The sequence below is a fragment of the Capra hircus genome, chromosome 25, assembly GCF_001704415.2.
Source record: "Capra hircus breed San Clemente chromosome 25, ASM170441v1, whole genome shotgun sequence".
NCBI classification, from domain to species: Eukaryota; Metazoa; Chordata; class Mammalia; order Artiodactyla; family Bovidae; genus Capra; species Capra hircus.
Genome location: NC_030832.1, coordinates 6,478,197 through 6,503,607, shown reverse-complemented (window position 1 = coordinate 6,503,607; position 25,411 = coordinate 6,478,197). Strand labels below are relative to the sequence as shown.

Below are 25,411 nucleotides of genomic sequence, written 5' to 3'. Positions count from 1 at the left end.
TGAAGTCCCTAAAGTACTACAATATTTAAAAATTAACCCTTCCACTAAAAAAATCTGAAGGGTAAATTAAATTTTTCATTTCACGGTGCTTGTACATATGCTTTGAAGCCTTGCAGCCCCTTAATTTTTAGCCTATATGATTTGATAAATACTCCACAAAAAATAGTATATCATTTTCAATGCAATTATTAGCCTTATTTTAATGACATTTCTCTATTATTTAATCTAAATCCAGGAAGTAAAAACATTCTAAACTAGATAGTGAGTACCCACATGAACGGAAATCAACTCTAACCCCTTTAGTTTTTCAGTTTAGATCAAACTACGGTTATACATAAGAATTTGGTTCTATGTCCTGGCATGAAGCTTATTATGGAAGATTATGAGAGCATAGAGAGACAGTCTTTTCCTATCTGTCCATACTTCCTTCCTTCTTTCTTTCTTTCCTTTTTTCTTCCCTCTTTCTCTCTTCTCTTTTTCTTTCCATTCATCCACCTAACCACTTATGTATCTATCATCTATCTACCTTTCCATCCATCCATCCATCCACCCATCCATCCACCTACCCATCTATGTATGTAGGAACTATCTATCTTTTGAACTCTTTGTGACCCCATGGACTGTAGCCTGCCAGGCCCCTTTGTCCATAGGGATTCTCCAGGCCAAAATACTGGAGTGGGTAGCTATTCCCTCCTCCAGGAGATCGTCCCAACCCAAGGATCGAACCCAGATCTCCCGCATTGTAGGCAGATTCTTTACCATCTGAGCCATCAAGGAAGCCCATGAATATGGGAATGGGTAGCCTATCCCTTCTCCAGCGGCTCTTCCCAACCCAGATATCAAGCCGGGGTCTCCTGCATTGCAGGCGGATTCTTAACCAACTGAGCTACCAGGGAATCCCCTATCTATCTCTACCACCATATAATTTTAAATAGTTGATCTCTAGATCAACCACTCCATGACCCCAAAGACATGACTATTTATTCTTATTGAGTTTTAAGAAAGGCAACTAATCTATTTCTCTCTGACATAGAACCCATTATTTATAGGTTATGAGTACCACATTTAAAAAATGTTCTAGCATGGGACTCATGACTGGCACAACTTGGCATATCCTGACCTTCTTGTATTAAGATTTATTTATCTAGACACGCATATACATCCTCCATGAGGTCCTAAGGCAGAAGTGTGTGTTTGTGTTATGTATACATATACTTTTCACATGTATATGTGAGTAACATATACATACAACATACACATATGTATATGTTTGACCAGGCAGAGAACAAGATTATTGATATTGATATTTGGCATTTTAATTGGGCTTCTATTAAGCTGTGATTAGTCAGTTGCTCAGTCCAACTGAGTTGCTCATGTCCAACTCTGTGACCCCATGGGTTGTAGCCCACCAGGCTCCTCTCCACGGGATTTTTTCCAGGCAAGAATACTGGAGTAGGTTGCCATTTCCTCCTCCAGAGGATCTTCCTGACCCAGGGATTGAACCCGTGACTCCTAAATTACAGTCAGATTCCTTACCACTGAGTCACTGGGAAAGCCCCTCTATTAAGCTGAGCTACATGAAATTGCCAATATTCTACCATTTGGGGCCCACAAAAATAGCGGTTTCATATGATAAAGTCTAATGTTTCAAAAAAACCTAAAGGTCTCAAAAAACAAAAAAGGGTAGAAAATAAAACAACAAACAGAAGCCTGTTGCTTGCTGTCTCTTTTGCTCAGTCTAGAGGCACCTGTATGGCTGGGGCTACTACTGTAGGTCAGAAGCTGCTAACTTTTAAGGATCTTTAAGGAAATGCAAGTGTCCATGAAAACAGTGGCCCAGGGTAACTAGCAGGGCACCTGGGTCGTCATGAAATCTCAGAGCAAATGCCTCTATTAGTTTCTCCTCTAGCTGGTCTGAATTGAGTTCCCTTCTGCTCTAATGTGGAGGGCTGTTTCCATGCACTGTGTGTTAGGGGATGTTAGGATGTTCGGCAAGCAGGGCAAGCATGACGGATGTCTGCCTTTTTGGCGTGGTAACATTGTCATCAAAGCTGTGTACACATCAGATACGTTTATCCAAATACCTGTAGCGTGATTCATTGAAAAGGAAATCTTCCCCTCTCCCTCCCTGCCTCCCAGTTTGGCTGCTCAAAGATGCAACAAGGACCAAGTGAGAAGACACAAAGAAACCGAGAGCCAGTCAATCAAGAGAAGCCTGCCCCCAGGCTTCATTCAAGCAAGCCATTCATCGAGCTAATGTGGTGATGGACCTGTCCAATCCAGAACATACCACAAACACATCAGCAACACCAAGTGGCATGCAATGACCAGATGATCATCGGCCCCACTGCCATGCTTTGATCGGTTCAAGCTCAGAAAACCATCTCCCTTGAGAGTCCAGATAGTTGGCTTTCCACAAATCAAAGTGAGATTAGAAGATTTGAGGTGAAGTCAAAGGCTTACCAATCTTTCCTGAATGCCCAAGAAAGACATCTGCCTATTGCCATTCGATTCGTCAATGAGCCTGCAAAATTACCTAGTCTGGTCAGGTCCTTTCTTTGGGGGGAAATCACTGCCCACACCAGATGGTCTTCCTTCCGGAGGTCGGCATTCAAGAAACTCTCAGGGTACTCTGAGATAATCATTGTTTGATCATTTAACCGAGAAGCTGATGGGCAGGGAGTTAACGAGGTGGCCATCAACGAACTTCTGGCCAGTCCTGAGGTTACCGGAGTTCAGGATTTTCCAAAAGGCCCCTGAATCTTTAATTTGGTGAGGGCTTAATTTGTGCTGATAAAAGGTAAAATTCTACTGACTGGGGACATCAAACTTCTTTCCCTTTCAAGACGTTTGAGAAGTGAATCTCATGATTAGAAAGTTTGTTGTGGTTTCCCCTTGGATCAGGTTGACAGCCAGTGAGTGTGACCCAAACATTCTCTGTTCCTTCTGATTTTATTTCCTATTTTGAAGGAGTTTCTTTGGGTTAAGGAGCTTTTCTCTTTGTCATCCTGCCTGTCTTCTAGAAAGTAGGTACTAAGAGTCTCTCCCTACTGATATTATCCTGTGATGGAGTAAAAATAAGTGATTAAACAACTTCCCTGAGATAATTCTAGATTCTTGCCATCTCTAATTGACTGGAAAGCTCTTCTGATAATTTCACATTTTCCCCTAAATATGTGTCTTCTCTTGAAGGGTCTTCCTCCTCTTTACCTGCTTACTAACAATAAATGGAAGTACCACCGTTTCGTAAACACACTTTACAAATAAAACCAGAAACATAATTTTTAAGATTGTTTTCTGGTAATTTTATCAATGTCTGCGTTTCTCTCGATGCAATATTTCCATAAGCGGCAAGTGAAATAGGACTAGTAATCAATTTCCACAGCAACCAAAAAGGCCTAATGTGCAAATTTCTTTAATGAACAGCAAGAGGCCAATTATAAGGACAAGAGTAGGTTTAGTTGGTTTCTTCAACTGAAACTATTACACCAAAGTGGGAATTGAAGAGTTAGTCAAGATTTACCACACCAAGAATGAGGGCAATTTTTCAGTAGGACAGGTTGCCAGTGAGAAATCTTAATAATATTAAAATAACAGATTTCATACATATATTTGCATGTATGGTGCCCCCAAGTGCAGCAAAATTTCAACTCATTTTTTAAGGCAAATGCAAATGGAGATGGCCAGATCCTCAAGTAATTCTATCTAAGAATAGTATTAAACATTGTTGTTGTGTTTTTTAAATGTCTATGTTGGTCTTATTAAAGAAAGCAATTTAAATTATATTTTTGTAATTAACCCTTTTTTCAGCTTGGGGATAGATGCATTTATACCAAGCAGCAAGATTAAAAAAAAAAAAATCAAAGACATAAATCTGTTTAAGATTCTTATAATTATGCAGCAGGCTAAAGTTACTATGATTATAATTATATACAAAGTGGGTGTTGGAGAATTTAGCATCGAGAGATATTTTCATAAAAATAATTAAGGGTTGTAGATGAACCACATTACAATTGACACTCTGCGAATATGCAGTGTGCAGAATTTAATAGAATTAAGCCTTTTCATTTGTAGAATGATCTTGAGAATTTCAAGACTGTCATCATTTTTATTAGCTTTTTTGACCCTCTCAATTTCCCTAATTCAGTGTCAAAGTGTATTGAAGATAGCAACTTTCATAAAACATATTTTGCATCCTAGCAACTGATGATTGGGTAACTGGATAATTTAAGTATTTAGAACTGTGTGCTGACAATTGTTTGGGTTTCTCTGGAAGCTCCCTCCAGACTTGAGAGCTCTAGATGGCTGTTTATAAGAATAATAGGAAGTTATAGGAATAATACCTGCATACAATCAGATAACAGATCTCAATTCTGTCTTGCCAAAGAGCTATTTGATCACGAGTTTTTATGCCTGGGGTTTTCAAAGTGTGACATTGAGGGTTCAGGAATTTCTTTTGCTTTCGTATACCTCCGAAGAAGTCTGTGGTTACAAAGAACTAAGGATACATCTTGTGAGAAATGGAATGGAACTGCAGAGAAAGCATACCACAGCAAACTAAGAAAGGAAGTGAGTCACAGGAGATCCGAGAGGAGACCCCGAGTCTGCCAACACGCCCCATTCACGAGTCCAAGACACCGCCTGCTTACCTGTCGAACCCAGCATGCCTCAGCCACACATGCAAACTGTTACCATTACTGTTTTACTCATGAAACATAGTTTTAAATTAAAGGAATCATTACCCAAAATAAGCACCCTCCATGACATTTGTGCATGCAGAGCATCTGAACATTCACATTTATGTCCTCTGAAAACAGAGCCAACGATTTGCATTCAATATGGAAACGCACACTTTCTTTTTTTTTCCAAAGCACTTATACGAAAATAGCTGTGGCTTGCCATTTCAGAAACCGAGTCATCTGTTAAGCCTGGGTAATGGGTAATAGAGCTCCTCCAACCCCCAGCCCTCACCCCGCCCCCGCCCCCGCCATCCAGTTCTGACTTCTGCGTTTCTTAAACCTACTTCACTCCCTTCTGCTGCCAGTCTTCACATGTGGTGTGCATTACAAATAAATGTTGGCTTATGTTCATAGGCCTGAAGTCTGGGCATTGCCAAAAAGAAAGACTCTCCTGATGAATGCCAGACACACTGCCCATATTCCTTTAGGCGGGATCTTAAAAGGCAATAAAGGGGAATGCTTTCCTGAATGTACAAAGGTGTAAAAAAGGGAACTGAGGTGTTGAAAATTGAGGTAAACCCTGTGGGATCCTCTCTTGGCTTTCGTCCTATGAGTTACATGAATCCAGGATTTTGCAGAGAAGCCCAGGAGAAGGTTATACAAGGGGTGTATTTTGTGCATGCAGGGCGTGCTGTCAGAGGAAAACCAGCTTTGCACGGACCCACCGTCTTTGTGTCTTAGCAAAGAGGGCGAGCGATCAGAGTGAGCTAGGCGTCCCTGCATCCTGGCGGCCCCGTGCTGACCTTCACCGTGACACCTAACTTTCGGGGCACCGCCTTCCCCAGCAGTCATGCATTTGCACCGAGACCAAGCGAGAGGCTCGCCTCCCACCAGCTAAGTTCATTTCCAGGTAGCAGTCGAGCGCGAGAAGAAGAGCCCTTACCTGTCACTGTAGGCAGCGGCAGTGGCAGGGGCGGGCTGGGCGTAGCGGTACGCAGCGTAACCACCCTGAAACGCAAGGAGAAAGCAGGCTTAGGGACTCGGAGGGGCCGCCTCAGGGCGCCTGATGCTGAGGCCCCAGCAGAACGGCAGTGGCCCCCATCTAGCGAGCTCAAGTGGAGGTGAATGAAAGCTTAGTGCCAAAACACGCGAGAAAGACGTGGGGTGGACTACCAGCCCCAGCTGGATGTTAAAGATGAGCAGTTGTAAGCAAATCCCAAAGGGGGAACCCAGAGGCCCTCTGAAGGAGATGAACCTGCATGTTAATTAATGGTAATCATTTTGGGGTGCAGAGGATTATGGGAGATTATTTAAATGCTTTTTCTACTTTGCTGAACTTTCCAGATTTTCAAAAGTGAGTATGCTTTACCTTGATTTATCAGTTATCAACTTACATCTTATTCAAACCATCTTTGATTACGTCCTTAAAAATCCAATACAGGTCAAGCTAATGCCCTGCTATCTTTGATATTTATTAATGTTAATGTCTTTGATATTTACTTACAAAAATAAGATAATCCTTTGATTGAAACTGTGCTAGGAGTCTCTTGCATATGTAGTTGTTCACCCACTAAAGCAACGAAAGAAGACCGTCTCTAGCTTTTTAAATGTCACATAATGATTAAAAAAAAGGAATCTTGAGCACTGCTTAAAAATTCTATCTTTTCAGCTCAAGATATCACACTGGTTCAAATGGGGAATTTGTTTGTTGTGGAATATATGATAAAGTCTTCCAATTTGTAAATGAAATCATTAGGAGAGAGAAAAAAATTGGAGAAAAGTAATTAACATTTAGTTGTATGTACCAGTAATTGCAATTGTTCAATTAAGCAGAGGACAAGCAAATGGGCATATTCGAAAGGAATTGTGTTCAGTGGAGCATTGATTATCAAACTGTGAAAATAACAGAGCTCCTTGCTCAGCAGACCACAGTGATACATCAACCACTGTTGAATGATCTTAGTACAATTAACAGGATCCAGTCTCCACCGATATCACGGGGGCCATTCAGGTTCTAAATAGAATACATAGTCCCACGATCCTCTGGGAGAAGGGTTCTCACCCTTGCTGTGAAGGGGCAATTCAGGACACAACCATGTCAGAGGGCTTCTAATAGCAAAGTAACTGGATGTTGGGGGGATTTAATGGTAGTTTCTTGAGTAAAGCAGTTCATTATTCTTGGCTCCCTGTACAGCATAGAAGACAGATGAATGAGAAAATTGCAAGAAGCATCTATCAGAACAGTGGTCTCTGCAATTTATTTCTACTCTTTGCCAAACATAACCAACTTTCAAAGCAAATTTTCTATCACTTACGTGGCCATTCCAAAAAGCTAGTTTCTCCTTAATCAAGCTCCTTCTTTGGATCACTCTGGAGAAGACACCTCCAAGACATTCTGACAGATAATCACCCATAATTTGGAGCCAGTATTTTTATTTTTTTTTTTAAAGTCTCCCTTGAAAAACAATATGAAAGTTAAAAAAAAAAAGAGGTCTTAGCCAGAAACCACCTGGTGTTCCAAACACCATGTTCTCTAATTAGGATGGAGAAACTCATTAAATGTACCGAGGAGCTGGGAAACCAAAGCAGTTGTCACAGTAAGCACTGAGCTCCAGGTATAGACTGATGGGCTGAGGGGAAATCGGCTCACCCGATTTCTGGAGCCAGTCTTTTCATCAGCTTGCCCATCTCCTTGCCTTTCATCAGGCATCCACAGAAACACAGGTGTGCACTCATGTGTACTGAACTTAATGAGGTAGGGAGGGGCTGGCATTGGCTTCCTGATGGCTCAGAGGCATTAGCTGCAACCAGCTGAAAACTCTGAGTAGAGAATGTGAGCATGGGAGTGCACATCTGTGTGTGTGTGTGTGTTTTCTGTCCCTCTCAGACTGAAAAACAAAAGTTACTGCAAAGCGCATTGCATCAAGGGCCATGTCAATCAATCATGATGTGGTGACTGTAAATCTGGCTCCCGGAAAGACTTCTAGCAACATCCTACTTGCAAAACCTCTTTGTTTGAATTCTGGAGGACTCCCTCAACTTCTGCAATGGTTTCTGTCAATGGAAGTAGGTAGCAGTTTTGATAAGCAGGGAAAACTATGGCAGTGCACACAGAATATCCCTAAAACGAACCTTACTGACTGCTATGGTTTAGTCACTAAATCATGTCCGACTCTTTTTGATCCCATGGACTGTAGCTCGCCAGGCTTCTCTGTTCATGGGATCTTCCAGGCAAGAATACTGGAGTGGGTTGCCATTTCCTTCTCCCGGGGATCTTCCCAACCCAGGGATCAAACAGCCTGGGTCTACCTGCATTGCAGGTGGATTCTTTCCTGACCCAGGCAGCAGCAGCCCCTCACTGACTACTAGGTTGACACTTACTGCATTGATATAAAGTGGAGGAGTGTACACCTGGGATCTTTCTGAGCAACTGAGGGGCTTGTCTATGAAGTTTTGGGAAGGATCCATTCTCTATTTGCACATGTTTTAGCCGTTTAGAGAAAACAAGTGTGGGCTTCCATGTAAGACAGGCACAAGAGATCAATGTCCTGACACTTATCTTTGCTATTTAAGAGTATGTTTACAAGTATTCCTGATTCATGAGTCAAGGTCATAGTTTGGTAAAGTCTGTGGAACCGGTGGAGAGATTTTGACCTTGGTCAGTGACCTCCTAGGTGTCCAGTAGACTTGATGATGAACACAAATGTTCCATACTTGTGCTGTCCAATATGGTAGCCACGTGTCCTAAATGTCTATGGAAGTCTTGAAATGTGGGGGCTACAACAAATGGCTTTTAAAATTTATTTAATGTTGAATTCATTTTTTTGATTTGAATTTATATTTTATTTAAATATACAAAAGTTTGCTACAACTCTGCAAGACTACATTTATGTTTGCATATTCTTAGCTGCATTCAGATATTGCTTATTAAAAAAACATAAGTGATTGCTCTGTTTGTCATCAGGTACAATATAAACATCAAATATAAATATAATTCATTTGAATTAAAATGTAAACCACCACATGGGGCTGGCGGCTACAGTACTGGACAGCCCAGGTCCAAGTGATCCCTGGAATTTGCAGTAATTGGACAGAGAAAAGGGGGTAGATGGCTTGACGCCTCTGCTTCTATACACTGCCTCATCTTCCTTTCCGATTCTTCTTCCCCATGGAATCCATTTCAGGGGAAAACCAGAGTTGTATACTGACTCGGTGCATGCATGCACACACTGTGAAATGATTTTTAAAAAATTGCTTTAATTTGCCTTTCTAACAGGTGATTCTAATCAATTTTATTGCCCATAATTTTCAGCTTGCTGAGTAGAGCCAAAGCTTCAGCAAGGTTCTGGGGTAATATTTGAAAAAGAATTGCTCACTTTCATTTGTGGTCATCAAAGCACAGCCACCTTAAAACTGATCCTCCCAGACCTTGGGACAAAGAAAAAAAAATGTATCCTTGACAGTTAGATTTTTCCCACCACCAAAGTAAAGGTGAAAAAGAGAGAAAAGGGACGACAAGCACACAAGAGTTCTACACTCCCTACTCACAAAACATACTTTCACATGCTGGGCATCAAAACAGACATGTGATCTTATAGAAAATGTGTATTTTGAATGGTCATGGATTCCCCCTCCCACCCCTGCCCCCACTAGCAGAGGCAACCATCAGAGATACTGATTCACAGGCTTGGGAATACTTCCTTTGTTAGCAAGACCTCTGGAGGTCCATGGGGGGAAGTTATCAATTAAGTACTTTAATGATGCTCCAATGAAACATTTTCAGAACTGTGCTTGGTGGGATCTTCATCAAGGGAAAGGCAAGGTTTCATGACCACATAGGTTTGGGAGATGTTGAGTTAAATGAAATGAAACTGGTTACTCATTTGTGGAACTTTGTAAAGCAGTATTAATGAGCTCTGTGCATCTCTACTGCATCACCAAGTGGTTTGATGATGGAAATCACATTTTTAACTTGAAAGCATACTTTTGGGGAAAAAAAGTTCAAATATCCAAATGGCAAACTGCTGAGGAAGTGAGGTGAAATTTTTGTATATCATTGGGGACACAGGGCTTCCTCCTTTCCAAGAATATTCAGGGATCTTACTTTGTCTAAAACAGGTGGATTAATGATATACATAAAATTTATTCACTCTAATGACACACACAAGAGCATCATTTACAAAATATAAAATCCTTCATATTAATCATTACTCTTTAACTTATCTGTGTGATATATTCAGCTGTTTTTGAAGTCCAGCTTTTCTTAAAAGGTGAAAATAAAAGCTTATCTCAGAAATTTTAATGACTTGGTTCTCTCCTTAGTCTAAATACCCATTTGTTTCATATTAGATTTCTTATTAAAACTTGATTAATCTCACCAAAAAAAAAAAGTACTTTCTTAATTGACTTAATACTGAACAAAAGCGACAATTGCAGGTTAAGGGAAACCTGTGTAATAAAATTCCCACTGATCATTTTAGTTTTACATTCTTCTTTCATTTTATTTGACAGTTTTTGTGTTGGTTATAGACAAAATTTGGGACTTAGCCAGCTACACTCCAATGGATGTGTTGGGTTTTGTTTCCCTAAAGTTTGAACAAGTTTGTTCATTTGGGGTTGCTTCACCAGTGAGAAATAAGTTTGAGAGTTATGGCAGAAAATGTGAAATAAATTTATAAGAAGCTACAGTGTATACTGATCCTTGATGCTGAATTATAAAAGGTTTTTGGTTTAACCATCCCAGTTGACTCCAGGAAATTACTAAAATTTTTTTCAGACAGTTGGTTCAATGAAACCCTTGGAATTTTTCACTGAGTTTATGTTCACTGAAGCCAGCTACATTTTAAGCCAAGAAAGAAACAGCCAAGCCCAATCTCAATTCTGATACACACATAATCTAGCAAAGAGGGGAAAAAAAAAAGATTTCAAGATGAGTGTCTCTCTTCTAGAAGAATTGATATCAAAACTGGAAAATTCAGTTCAGTCTTCCCTCCTTCTATGTTAGAGAATGTCTCCCCTCCCTCCCCAGAATCATCTTGTTAGTAGGATTTCACAGCAAACCCACAATCAATAGTGATGAGTTTTTCCACCAGCCAGGATTTCATACCTGCAGCAATTTATTGCCATACACAGGCTCTTGATACACTACTCTATAAGGAAACAGAAATGTAATGTTTTCAATGCAAAAATGAAATAAATAAAGAAATGCATAAGTCAGACAGAAATTCCAGAGCACTTCATTTCCAAGTTTGCTTCTCTTATGTCACTAAGACCTAAGCTTGACCCATTAAACCAAAAGAAGGACCAAGGAATGCCAGACATTATTGAGCCGCGAATCTCTGTAACTGAGAGTAGCAAGCAGGTGGGGGTGGGGATCAAACCGCCCTCATTGTATTTGTGTTATAATTCTGCGTGTATTTTTAAAGAAGGAAAAAGGATACTTTCATGGCTTCTTTCCCTTCCAAGAATATTGCATGCACGCTAAGTCGCCTCAGTCATGTCCAACTCTTTGAGACCCCATGGACCACAGCCCACCAGGCTCCTCTGTCCATGGGATTCTCCAGACAAGAATACTGGAGTGGGCTGCCATTTCCAACAGTTCAAATTAACTCGCTCTCTCATTTCTCTCTTTATCTCATGGTTGGATTTCTGGGGCATACCTGAGGATTTAACTTTGATGCCGAATGACGGAGGCAGCTAAGATGACAGTAACTGACAGTACTTTTTAAAAAAGTACCTTATAATTTTATTTGTCAATTATACCTCAGTAAAGCTATAATTTAAAACAAACAAACATGACCTACAGTGACTACAAATTATTCTTTTTTTCTTTAAAGCGCCTTTTTAAAAAAAAATTTAATTTCAAATAACAACAACAGACAGAGCAATTGTATTTCAGGAAGCAATGAATCAGATGGAAGCTACCAAAGCTAATTTTAACATATATGACTGGAAACACTGCTCGTGTGCCTGTGTGAGTGTGTGTTTGTGTGAGAGCATGGGCGCGTGTGTACGCATAGGTCTGGAAAAGCTTCTTTGAAGATGGATGTCATTAACCCACCATCACTTCATTCAGGTCCAAACACTCACAAGATCTCAACAGAACCCTTGGGCAGACTGGGGAGCAGTTTGGGGTGTGACAGTGATTTGTGAATGAGGCAGAGTTTTTCCTGTGCGTGGTTCTAGCTAGAAGTGAAGTGTTCTAGTTCCAAGGCAGACATCAAGGTGACTGAACATTTTAACAGATGTAGGGACCTGCCTGATAAAGGCGTGTGTGTGTGTGTATGTGTCTGTGTGTGTGTGTGTATAGTATAGCACGTATATTTTAAGGAACTTCCTTGTGGTCCAGTGGTTAAAATTCTGCACTTCCAATGCAGGGAGCATGGGTTCAATCCCTGGTCAGGGAGGTTCTGCACGCCATGTGGTGGCGGCAAATATATGTGCTTGCGTGCGTGTGTCTGTGTGTGTGTGTGTGCGCGGCTTTCCTGGTGGCTCAGCGGTAAAGAGTCCATCTGCCAAGCATGAGACCCAGGTTCGATCCCTGAGTCAGAAAGATCGCCTAAAAAAGGAAACGGCAACCCACTCCAGTACTCTTGCTTGGAAAATTCTATGGACAGAGGAGCCTGGCAGGCTACAGACCATGAGATCAAAAAGAATCAGCCATGACTGAGCAACTAAACAAACGACAATGAAGAATACTGGATTGGTTGGCCCATCCCTTCTCCAGGGGATCTTCCCGACCCAGGAATCAAACCAGGGTCTCCTGCACTGCAGGCAGATTCTTTACCAGCTGAGCTGCCAGGGAGGCTCCTAGTTCTACAGAGCCTTCCCTTTTAAGATAGAATTCCACGTTTGTGGAACTATGCCTATAGAAGTTCCCCCACCTCTCTCTCTGTCATTTGAATATTTCAAGTACAGATATTATTCCCTGTGACCGGTCCGCCTCGCATGCTCGCCATTATCCTCTCACTTCTCTCCCTCCTCCTTGCCTGTCTTTCACCACATTCTCAGGTTTGCTCAGTGGAGACAATGACGTCCTTCTGTTGGCCCAGGGCTTAAGGGTTGAACTTTGCAATTTAATCCATTTCATGGGCTCAAACCACAGTGTCAGTGAAGATGTCCAGGCAAAAGATTTCATCTCTTTTCTGAAAAAAATGTTTTCTCCTCTGGGGAGAAAACAATGGAGGTGATGGGTAATAAGACTGCTCCTTGATTAGGACCAGGACACAGATGGTAAAGAACTGGCCTGCAATGCATGAGACCCAAGTTTTATCCCCAAGTTAGGAAGATCCCGTGGAAGAGGGCATGGCAACCCACTCTAGTATTCTTGCCTGGAGAAGCCCATGGACAGAGGAGCCTGGTGAGCTGCAGTCCATGGGGTCGCAAAAAATCAGACAGGACTGAGCAGCTAACACACTTCATAGAACCATGTGCAGAGAGGGTGAGGTGATGTGGAGTGTGAGTATCATGTTTCTTACACAGGAGATGCTTAACTTCCAGATGAGCTGTTGCCTTGCTACCTGGTGACTGACCAGAATGCCCCAGCTGGCCCACACAGAAAGCAAAGTCTCAGAAATAAACACTTGGGGGTTTCATCTGGAGAATTTCCATTTTCCATGTTCCAAAAGCTACTGACCCCTCTGTCCTGAGCTCAAACATCACTGAAATGAGGTTACCTCTTGAAGATCCATGGACGGCAGAGGGACATGAATTCAGAAATAATGTATAGAAGTCATGGTATCATCCAGAACCTCTTTATAATGGGATTTAGGCATGATACAAAAGTGCACTGGAATCTTATCCAGACATATTTGCTAGATAGCTTCACAGTTGCATTGAGTGTGAGAAAGCTTTGTTACTGTTGTAGCTCACCAGGATCCTCTGTCCATGAGATTCTCCAGGCAAGAATACTGGAGTGGGTTGCCATTTCCTGACCCAGGGAACTAACCCACGTCTCCTGCGTTGGCAAGCGGATTCTTTACCACTGAGTCACCAGGGAAGCCCTGTTAGGAAGCTTAGGGCTTTTTCAATAAAAGGGAGTAAGGTTAATATTCTGTATCATCTCTCTCTTTTTTTCCTTTCTTTGCTTTCTCCTAGTGCTCAGAACTCTATTATCTTACTCTAGTTTCTACTGAGAGCTTGTCAGGTCTTTATTTTTTTTATAGCTCGATTATCATGTCCTTTCCTCCATTTTCAATAGTTACCTTTTGATCTAATTCCATATTCTTTGCTATCTCCCTGAGTGGGTGAAGACACATGTCCTGGCTAAGTTTGCTTCAGAAACCCTTATTGTCAGCTCCTCAATCAAGGTTGGCCTTATGAGATCCCTGGCTTCACCGTTCAATCTAATGGATTGCTTTGCAAGTCCAAGGACTGTGGTCCTTCCACAGTTGATCATATCCATGTGTTGCCTCTCCTATTATTTCTATATTTTTTCATTAGCCTAGTCTACTTTTTCTTCTTTTTCTATTAAAGTCTGGTTGATCTGGGCTTCCCTGGTGGCTCAGTGGTAAAGAATCTGCCTCCAGTGCAGCAAACTCAGGTTAGATCTCTGAGTCGGGAAGATCCCCTGGAGGAGGGCATGGTAACCCACTCTAGTATTCTTGCCTGGAAAATCCCATAGACAGAAAAGCCTGATGGGCTACAGCCCGTAAGAGTCACAAAGAGTCGGACACGAGGGCTGAGTAACTGAGCACAGTAGAGAGCTGATTTACAGTGCTGTGCCATGGCCTGCTTTTTAATTCAAAGGAGTTTATGGAAATATGTGCCGCTTAGCAATGAGTGAATGTGTAGGTTTGATAGGCTAGTTATGGAAGCTCAATTGCTACCTTTTCAAGTAAAGGTGTGTGTGTGTGTGTGTGTGTGTGTGTGTGTGTGTGTGTGTGTGTGTGTGTGTGTTATGCCCCAGGTAGAAGAGACCCAGGTAGTGACCTCTGTGACCTTCCTTGCTGACTCAGAAGACTTCTCTGTCCTCTGGTGAGTAGCCATATGCACTGGGTCAGAGCAGGGCAGGCAGCCTTTTTCCTGCAGAGCTGGGCTTCCCAGCAAGATGATTTTTCTTTGCACTCAGCCCAAAGGAGCATCCCTGGTTTCTAACCTTCGTTTCTGGCTCACAGCATCTTATAACACATCCACCGCCTCCAGCTCTGTCAGGGTATCTATGATCATCGCTGTCTCTTTCTCTCTCTCTCTCCTCAATCCTCTCTTCCCTGCAAAGTTTAAGAGGAGCTATTTCTACAGAGGAGGCTGTGACTTGCTAGTTACAGGGATCCGTGCAGGTCTTTCAAATGCTGTCTGCTTAGGCAGGACTGGGAGGTGCCCGAGGGCTCCACCATGATGTGGGAGGGATGGGAACCTTGGGCAACAAAGAGGAGCATGTGCTGGAGAAAGTGGGGTGTGCATAAAAGGTCAGTGGTCCTGGCTTCCATTCTGTTGTCCTTGTTGGGTTGCTCTGATCCACTGTCAAGACAGAACTATCTGAATAGGAAGAAGTGGAAAGCAGACTCCCATTATCTCCCTTAAAAGTAACTGAAGCCAGAAGCTTACAACTCTGCCCAGTAAAATGAAAAAAGAAACAACTGATTTAGACCCAGTAGAGGTGACCAGTGTGTCTAAGACATGTCCCAGGTCCCCTCAGGATGGCCCTAGACCTACTCACTGTGCATTATTTTTAATGAGATTGAACGAGCCAGCCACAAACTCCCTTTAAATAAAAACAGAACCTTGTATGTCTTTTTATGAACCTCTTTAGTCATCATTTCTTTTTTTTAAAAAAGGGAGCAGGGAGGACATTTCCAGTTATCTGAACATAGCTGTATCTCAAAGGAGATATAGCTGTATCTCAAAGGAGATATAGCTGTATCTCAAAGGAGATATAGCTGTATCTCAAGGGGTTGCTGTTGCTGTTTAGTCTCTAAGTCATGTTCGATTCTTTGCAACTCCTTGGACTGTAGCCCACCGGGCTCCTCCATCTGTGGAATTTCCCAGGCAAGAACATTGGAGAGGGCTGCCATTTCCTTTTCCAGGGGATCTTCTTGACCTGGGGATTGAACCCGTGTCTACCGAACTGGAGGCAGATTCTTTACTGTCTGAGCCACCAGGGAGGCCCAACTAAGTCCTTACTTCCTCCATATGCATGCTCCATCCAGAAGCTACCCTAGGGGAAGGGGATAGATTGATGTTTGTGATCAGTGGATACCTGAGGATATGGAGGAGGTCCAGGCTCTTTAGCCCCTGCCTGTTTCTCTATTTAAAATGGTACAAACTCAAAGCTTGGAAAAAGAGGACTTGAGAAGGAGTGGATGGAGGTGGACACACAAAAAGGAAACTGGTTGTTCCCTGGGTGAATAAAAGATAGGTAGGTTCTTCTTTCATTTCATTAAGGGGAAAAAAAAATAAAAACTAACCCACAGATTATAATAAATATACTTAATATAATAATAATAAAACCCAAGTTCATCATTGATAGAGATTAATACTCTGGCTCAAAATTGTAATTATTTAAAATTCAAAGGGAAGAAAATTAAATAACTAGCATCTTTCCTATTTTCTAGTAAATTGCCTCAATTTGATCAGGAATATGGCTATATTTTTCTTTGTTATCTAGTCTATAAAACAAATACGATTCCACTGAATTTATTTGAGGTCACTCATAATGAAAATAATGATGTGATTTAGAAAATATCCCCCATTTCTTTTAAGTTGTGTTTATTCCAAGTCATTTTCATAACACTGATGCTAATATCATACCATCGGTGAATACCTCTAGATCAAGTTAGGTAAATTTAATTATGGCCCCATAATGAGAAACTTCCTCCTCTTCTCCAAAAGTGAGAAGCTTGATAAAGTGGTACCACTTAACAAACAATCCTAAATAGGACTAATAATTCTAAGTCAGGTAACTGTTTCGGGGAAATAGAGGGAAATCAGGGGTTGAAAAAAATAAGAATTGAATGCTCAGATGGATCTATATCTTGTTAGGAGATGTTTCTTGCTAAAACCATCAATGTGGGGAAAGAAAGAGAGAAACGGGGACTTGAGGGGAATCTTTCTAGGGCTGTCGTGATAAATAATTCAATGAATACAAGAAAACATTAAAAACATTAGCCATGAAAATATCTTTTCACCCTCTACAGCTGGTAACTACAGCTGTCATCTTAAATATTAGACTGAAAACACAGAGACCCCAGTTGGGCATTTGGGAGAGAATTTCTTTTCGCGGCAAAGTCTTTAATTGGACATGGGGAAAAAAAGTCAGTATTTTTATTTATTTTGAATAAATAAAATTCTTCTATTCTGAAATGAATCAAGGGGTTCATTCCACTCACTCAATAGCACGATGGCTACCGTGAGCAGAAGGCCATCTGTCCTCCGAGCCTTTGACTCTTTCCCACGGGAAGTGGAAATAGGTGGCACCCAGCTGAGAAATCGCAGCAAACTTGTAAAAAGAATGACTCCGGCGAGAAACGAGGGTGGCATGCATGTTAATGGATACTTACATAAATGTCTGCACCATAAAATCCATCCTGGTAAACAACACTGCAAGGATGCACACACAAAGAAAAACATTCATATTAGTGCACTTCCCCATGCAGACACACCAACCCCTGCACGGGCCAAGTTAGTCTGGTCACAAGGGCCAGCGAGACACAGGAACCGGGGATCGTTTCCACACTGGTTAAGGAGGCTGGAGACAACGGCAGGCTGTCAGACTGAGGAAAATGAGGCTGGGGTTCAGTGGGGGCCCAGAATCAGGACACGGCGGCAATGCTGTGCTGGGCAGTGGGCTTTCCAGAGGGCTGCAGATGCAGACAGGATTCACGTATGTTTCAAGTGGCCCACGCCAATACGAGGATCGGGGTTTGCATTCAGCCAAACCCCTAGCTCCTTCCCAGAAAAACAAATCATCTGCTTAAAATACATGATTGATAAGTATAGGGGTACGGATGTCATGCTTTCAATAAGCATTACAGCTGAATGATCCCAGGGGAGCTGAGATCTAAAGGATTTCAGAGATTTTCTTCTATATTCTTTCACACTCTAGTATTTCACATTCTAATGTTTGGTGATTCCATGTGCCCTTCTATTACGGGAAAGGGAGGGGACTATCTCTAGTTACATGGTCTGTGAACAGGCATACAGATGTGTGTGCAAGAACACAGGTGTGCATTTGTGTATGTGTGCAATTCATGTACATGTATGCATGCATGCTTGCTCAGTGCCATAGTCGTGTCCAACTCTTTGTGACCCCATGGACTGCAGCCCACCAGGCTCCTCTGTCCATGGGATTTTCCAGGCAAGAATACTGGAGTGGGGTGCCAATTCCTTCTCCAGAGAATCTTACCGATCGAGGAATCGAACACTAGTCTCCTGCATTGAAAGGTGGATTCTTTCACCATGGGGCCACCCAGGAAGCCCCCAGATTTTTGCATATATGGATGTTTGTTTGTACATGTAAATGCATGTGTGTGCATGTGTTTATGAAAGTAGATACTGTGCATATGATGCATGTAGTAATATGTGTTTGCACATCTATATGTACTCACGTGTCACCTGTGTGCACATGGCTATGTCTGTGTGTACATTCACATAAATTATATCCAGACTGAACAGAACCGCATGTGATGGCCAAGCCTCACAGCGGCTCTCTGATCCCTGGCCGCAGAGTCATGCCAGAGAGAAGGGACTTCACAGGAGGGGTAAATACGAGATCCTGGACTTCTCCAGAAGTCTCATGGTTTACCCTGAGCGAAATAGCCAGAAGAAGAGGCTCTGTAACCCTGGGAAACCGGCGTACAATTCCTAAGCATTGAAACGGGTTTAGTGAGGACCCCACATAGCCTGCACATCTCACAGGCTTTTGCCACGATCCCAAGACGTCTCAAATATAAAAACGCGAGTTTCTAAAGGCATGTTTTCCAAAGGGTAGCTGTTGTTATTACAACCTTCCCATGGAGTTTACAGATGATTTATGATTCTGGCAAAGGACCCACGTGCCCCACCGTTGAATGGAGCTGGGGTCCTAACCAAAAACATGATGTCAATTACCCAAGGATTTCAGCAGGTTTCAGGAGCAGAGCACACCCACAGGAAGGCTGAGCACACTGAGAGCCGAGGGAGGCACCGACAACACGTACATGCACACACACACGGCAGCAACACTGCTTTGCTGGAGAACACCGCATGGGCTTCTCAGAGCTTTTCCGAGTTGAAGGGCTAAACCCCAAGGACCATCGTCTTGAAACAGGGTGCAGAGATTTCACACACTAAGGAGGCTGGTAGGCATGGCTTTCAGCTGTCTTCATTTGGATCAAAAAGGGCTCCTGTTCACAAGAGCCCTTGTCAAGCAGCGTCAAACCCTAATCCCAGATACTGAGTGTGTGGCATCCTGAGCTAGGCTTTGATTTTGCTTTCAACGCTTCCAACATAAAAGGATACTGTCTGCCGGGGGTCAGAAGGCAGGGCCGGCCTCTGCCAACAAGACTGCGCCCAGCACTGATCATTCAGCCAGATCAGAGCGGCTCTGAATATTCCTTCATGCTGTCACACCTTTTGCACATGCTGATCCTGGTGTCGGGACAGCCTCATCTCCTCATAACCTCCAAAAGCACAGCACCATACGAGAGCCAAATTAGATGGGAAACATGGGCCTCTGGATCACAGCCTCAGCAATCAGCAGCTAGGGGCCCTGGAACTAATGATCTGAGCAACCTGAGCGTCCCTTCTTTGGCTGCAAAATGGGGAAAGAGGTGAGTAGGTGCCCACGTCAAGGGAGGATTATGCAAAGACGGTGAAAGTGTGAGCCGCTCAGTTGTGTCTAACTCTTTGTGACCCCATGGACTGTAGCCTGCCAGGCTCCTCCATCCAGGGAATTCTCCAGACAAGAATACTCGAGTAGGTTGCCATTCTCTTCTCCAAGGGATCTTCCCAACTCAGGGATTCAACTGGGTCTCTTGCATTGCAGGCAGACTCTTACACTGTTTGAGCTATCCAGGAAGCCCAAGGTATCTGCAGTCATAGCTCTAGTCAAAGATTACACTGCTATGAGCTTTATCCAGTGTCCTCCCCCCACCACCAAAACGGAGTTCTTCCTCCTTCCTGTAAATACCAGCCTCATGTTTTCTGACCCTCTGATCCTTGCTTGGTCCAATAATTTTAAATATCAGTCAAATATGAATGGGGCATTTGTGAATGGGGCTCATTTCACCCTGAAAGTTGTACCCAATAGCTTCCTCAACACTGTATCTCATTTGATAGCTAACATATCACTTTCCACCCTGAAGATATAAATAAGTATCTGCTGAGTGACTACTGCCCATCAAGGGGGAGGGTTGGCCACATTAGGAGGTGACAGAAGGTGACCCAGAGCAATTCTAGGTAGAATCCTCTTCTAGTTATTCAACATCAGTAACTACTGTCAAAGGGGGAGGGAGATCAAATATAAAAATTGGACCTTGGGAATACCCCGGAAGTCCAGTGGTTAAGACTCAGTGTTTCCATTGCAGGAGGCATAGGTTCAATCCCTCGCCAGGGAACTAAGATCTCCCAAACAAACAAACACAACTCCTCACAACTAGACTTTGACTTAGAAGACCAGTACAAGAGGCTAGATAGATGGTGATGTAAGAGTGAACAATATAATAATATTTAGCCAAATATTAATATAGATTCGAGTATGGGAAGGGATGCGTGCGTGCTCAGTGGCTTCAGTCATGTCCTACTCTTTGTGACCCTTTGGACTGTAGCCTACCAGGTTCCTCTGTCCATGGGATTTTCACAGTCAAGAATACTGGAGTGAGCAGCCATCTCTCTTTCTAGGGGATCTTCCCCACCCAGGGATCAAACCCAAGTCTCTTGTGTTTCCTCCATTGGCAGGTAGGTTCTTTACTGCTGAGCCATCTGGGAAGCCCCGTGTCTGTCCTTTTAGTCTGACCTAGTTACCATGACCCCACCGAGTCCTCCAAATACCCTTATGAGATGGATAATGCTATTATAGCCTCTTCTGACATCAGAAAAGTGAGACAGAGAGAGCTAGGTATTGACAAAGCTGGGACTGCAGCCTAGCTTGTATTGTATTGGCTTCACAGCCCAAACTTTTAATTGCTATGGCAGGCAGCAGCGGTCAGACTTCAGCCAGCATCAGAACCACCTCGAGGGCCCATCAAAACACAGATGGCTGGGCTCCATGCCTAGCCCAGAGGTTCTGAATCAATAGAGCTGGATGCAGAGGGAGGGGGAGGTTGGGTTTAAGAATTTGCATGTTTAACAAGTCCCAGGGGAAGCTGAGGCTTCTGGTCCAAGGACTAAAAAGCTTATTGCCCTACAGAGCGCCACCCTCCACATGTCATCTTACATGACATTGGAGAGAACGCTGGAGGCCAGCCTCCTAGCAGGCGTGCGTGCTCAGTGGCTTGTTTTCTCTGACTCTTTGTGAACCTATGGACCATAGCCTGCCAGGCTGCTCTGTCCATGGGATTCTCCAGGCAAGAATACTGGAGTGGGGTGCCATGCCCTTCTCCAAGGGATCCTCTCCACCCAGGGTTTGAAACCATTCTCTTACGTCTCCTGCATCAGCAGGCAGGTTCTTAACCACTAGCGCCACCTGGGAAGCCCAGGTCCTATTCCAAATAGGAACTGTTTTCAAGGAAGCTCTTACAAAGACTCATGATGGTTTCCAAGAATGTATTCAAACATTTTTAAAAACCTCACTAAACAGGTGCACTCAAAATAACATAAACGAAGAGAGAGGAGAGTGGGGGGTGATGTCTAATATGGAGCTCTCGATAAATGAGCCATGGCCCCATACAAGAAAAGAGAGCTACCATCATGCATAGAACAGGTGCAGCCCCATTTTAATGCAGAGGCGGTCGGTCTAGCCATGCAAAGGTAATTGTATTGCTTGTCAATCACTTTGGGACCGCAATATGCTTTTGCAAGAATGTAATGCGAATGCACATCTCATTTTCTTAGAAAGGTAATAACGGTAGTTAAATATTTGGATGAATGCAAGCAGGAGATGATTGCACTACAGCAAATTAGTTTACGGAAAAGGAAAGAAAGTATGGGATACCCAGACTATACAATCTGTTTGAATAATGTAATATATCCCATCCACCAATATATTCTTAAAGGAAAGGTTATTTAATAATGGTATATCTTGCTGCCCCTTCCAAATGGAAAAAAAAAATATTTGTAATGCATTCAAATGCATTAAACCATAGCTGGTTTAGAATGGATATCAGGTGGGTCCATAAACTCACTGGCATTTGTACAGCATTGTGCGGTGTGAGGACACTGACATCTTCCCAGGGAAAAATATATTTTTTAATTAGATTATCAAAGACATCTGTGACATTCCACTTTCTCCCCCCAAATTTCAGAACTACTCATTTATGGTGTTTGTCTCATAATGCACTCAATGAAGAGGCTTTCTTTTTAATGTGAGAAGTTACATCTTAGAACTGGCTGAGAATTTAAACAAGAACTCACAGCAAAACCAAAAATAAAGCCAAACAGCTAGAGCGAATTCTGAAAGTATTCTGAGAATAGGTGATAATGACTGTAGTTTCTAGTGTTTGTGTTAATTGAGAAAGTTCCTGAGCATCAGACAATAACATCTGAGCATGAGACATTTATAAATAAAAACCAGAAAGCATGGTTGATTCACAGAAAGAAAGGTTCACCCACATAGTTTCACAGGTTTCTTCAGGATCTAACCTGAAAGCACCCACTAAAGTGCTATGTATGGGCTTCATTTTTGTACTGGCCAACTGTATAAAGTTTCTCCCAGGGATCTCACCATATCTTTCTGCATTCAGAGGAGCATAGTCTCCTCAAAATACTTAACGAGGTAACTCTAAGAAGTTTCACATCGATGTGTCCTAACAGGGCTTTCCAGGTGGCTCAGTGGTAAAGAATCTGCCTGCTAAGACAGGAACCACAAGAGACGTGGGTTCAATCCCTGGGTTGGGAAGATCCCCAGGAGGAGGAAATGGCAACATACTCCAGTATTCTTGCCTGGAGAATTGCATGGAGAGAGGAGACGGGTGAGCTACGGTCCATGTGGTCACAAAGAATCGGACATGACTGAGCAACTGACCACACATGTGTCATAATTAATGACCTGAGAAAGTTCAGAATACCTTGCTCAAAAATATCCTGAGAGCCAAGATGAAAACCTGTTGCAAAATGCTGGATGTTTCACTTAGAATAATGACAATAATTTAAAAATCTCCTATGGTTCTTTCTATTTCTATCCTCATACAAGATGCCTGTTACACAGTAGGACTGGATACATATGAGCATGCTAAGTCGATTCAGTCATGTCCGATTCTTTGGGACCCCAGGGACTGTAGCCTGCCAGGCCCCTCTGTGCATGGGATTCTCCAGGCAAGAATACTGGAGTGGGTTGCCGTGCCCTCTTCCAGGGGATCTTCCCAACCTAGGGATCACACCCACTTCTCTTATGTCTCCTGCATTGGCAGGTGGGTAGCTTCCCTTGTGGCTCAGAGGGTAAAGCGTCTGCCTACAGTGCAGGAGACCCAGGTTCGAGCCCTGGGTCAGGAAGATACTCTGGAGAAGGAAATGGCACCCCACTCCAGTACTCTTGCCTAGAAAATCCCATGGATGGAGGAGCCCGGTAGGCTCCTCCATGGGGTCACAAAGAGCTAGACACGACTGAGCCACTTCACTTCACTTCTTTACCTTAGCACCACCTGGGAAACCCAGAACTTGCTAAGGGCTGTTTATTAATTAACCAAGAACAAGAACTTGATGAAACCAATCTCATGGGGTTTCGTGGGGAGAGGATTATGGTTTAACCGCTGTCCTGCAACATCTGGTGTTGTACTGAGTCTGGAGTATGTGTTTCTGATGTGTCCACCTGCCATCTTCATCCACAGAGCATCAGCCTACAAGCTCCTCAGATGGCAATCACTCAGTGGCTAATTTCTCCCCAATGTGAGTCCTAGGAAGATACACTGGACATGGCGTCTGACACTGACTGAGGGATCAAATGCAAGAAGAAATATGGATGACAGGGTCCCTTCAACTCGCTTTGACACTGTTCACTAGTTAATATTTTGTTTCCAATCTACAGATTCCATTAGCCACTTGAAGTACCTCTGTCTGAAGCCATCTCTGTGGCTTACATGGGATGGAGGTCAATTAACAGCAGGCACCCCATCCCACTCCCCACAGCCCAGGGGTAATTAACTCATGGATGCAGAAATGTGAGTGTTCAACTCAAGCAAAAGGGGACCTTGAGAAAGAGAGGAGTATGGGCACCTAATAAAATTCAATTCCTATCTCAGCAACAACTACAGTAGCTACAGTTCACTTAACACATGCCATCTGATGGAATGGATGGAGCTGTAACCTTACACTCATTTCCCTACTTAGTCCTCTATCAACACTTCAGAGGCAGGTAGAGTCTTTACCCAGCTGCTAAGGCAATTGTGCCTGCAGAGATTAAGTCAGCTACCAAGGGCAGTATGAGACAGAACAGCAGGAGGCAATCTTATCTGCCCAGTAGTTTGTGTCTTTATAGGAGTGCAACAATCCTATTGACTGTGTAGGTATTAGCTTTCTAACTTATCACCCATTCTCACTCAGTTAATGTTGACAATCAATAAGGAGTTAGCTAACGCAACCTAAGGCTTTCCTCTCATTCCTGTGATCCTGGTCCAGGCAGAATTCCCCTCCCCAGGGATGATCATGCATTAATATCATAATAACTTTCTGTTCAGCTATAAAAGAAAGAGAAGACAAGGCTCTTCATAACCTATGTTCTTTATTCTCTGGGAGGAACTTCAGAAAATGTCAGGATGTGGAGGAAAAAACCAAATCAATAACAGGAAATGAATGAATGCCAGGGCACCCTCAGTGAATCTTCCTGGGTGACTGCCGTGATGTTGGATACTTCCAAGGGTCACCCAAGGTTCCACAAAAGTGGCCATGGAGGTTCTGTGGATTTTTTCCAAACTCCGCTCCCTCCCCCAAAAGGAAGCTATACATAGACATAGGATAAATGATACATTTTTGGTTGAGATTTTAGTAACAGTGTTTTCAGATTAGATTCTTTACAATAAACAGAAGTTTAGGATGACAGATATGTCTTCAATTGGTGACAAGGGGAATAATAAATTCTCCCTCCAAAATGCAGTTTGCTAGATGATGGCTTATAAAAAAAGAGGGGATCTCTGAATGTGAGGGAAAATCACAGAATGAGATTTTAGCAGGACAACTTAGGAAATGACTGGAATTTTTCCTGATTGGGTTTTCTTTCCTTTTTTGGTTTTAATTTTTTTTTAATTATAAAAATTTTTAATTGAAGTGTAATTGATTTAGAAGAAGGGGGCGACAGAGGATGAGATGGTTGGATGGCATCACCAACTCAATGGACATGAGTTTGAGCAAACTCTGGGAGATAGTGAAGGACAGGGGAAGCCTGGCGTGCTGCAGTCCATGGGGTTGCAGAGAGTCGGACACGACACAGTGAACAACAATACTCCCTCAAAAGCCTATCTTACCACTTCCACATGTGTTAAAATCGTTAGCATCTCTGGTGCTCCCTGTGCCTGCCTGTAAGAAACTCCTTCAAAGGTGCCATTTGCCTTAGCATCCTCAGCTCATGGAGCTGAGAGAGGCAATGTTAAACTGAACTGGACTGGAAGAAAGACAGTCAAATCTAGTAGCTGGGAAACCAAAGGACTCTGAAGATGAAAAACTACAGG

General features: G+C 42.9%; 1 protein-coding gene across 7 annotated transcripts in view; it reads right to left on the bottom strand.

Annotated features, from left to right (window-relative positions):
* Nucleotides 1-25,411, bottom strand: part of RBFOX1 (RNA binding protein, fox-1 homolog 1) — a 1,098,419-nt gene that overhangs the window by 38,325 nt on the left and 1,034,683 nt on the right. For 4 of the 7 annotated variants that reach the window (XM_018040930.1, XM_018040927.1, XM_018040928.1 and 1 more), the window contains exons 12-13: nt 17,177-17,216; nt 5,623-5,687 (exon numbers count right to left, since the gene is read on the bottom strand). In XM_018040930.1, the coding sequence (XP_017896419.1) occupies nt 5,623-5,687; nt 17,177-17,216 (105 nt within the window). Of the gene's footprint in view, nt 1-5,622; nt 5,688-10,785; nt 10,829-17,176; nt 17,217-25,411 lie in introns of all 7 variants that reach the window. The other 3 variants (XM_018040931.1, XM_018040929.1, XM_018040925.1) reach the window with 1 other exon arrangement.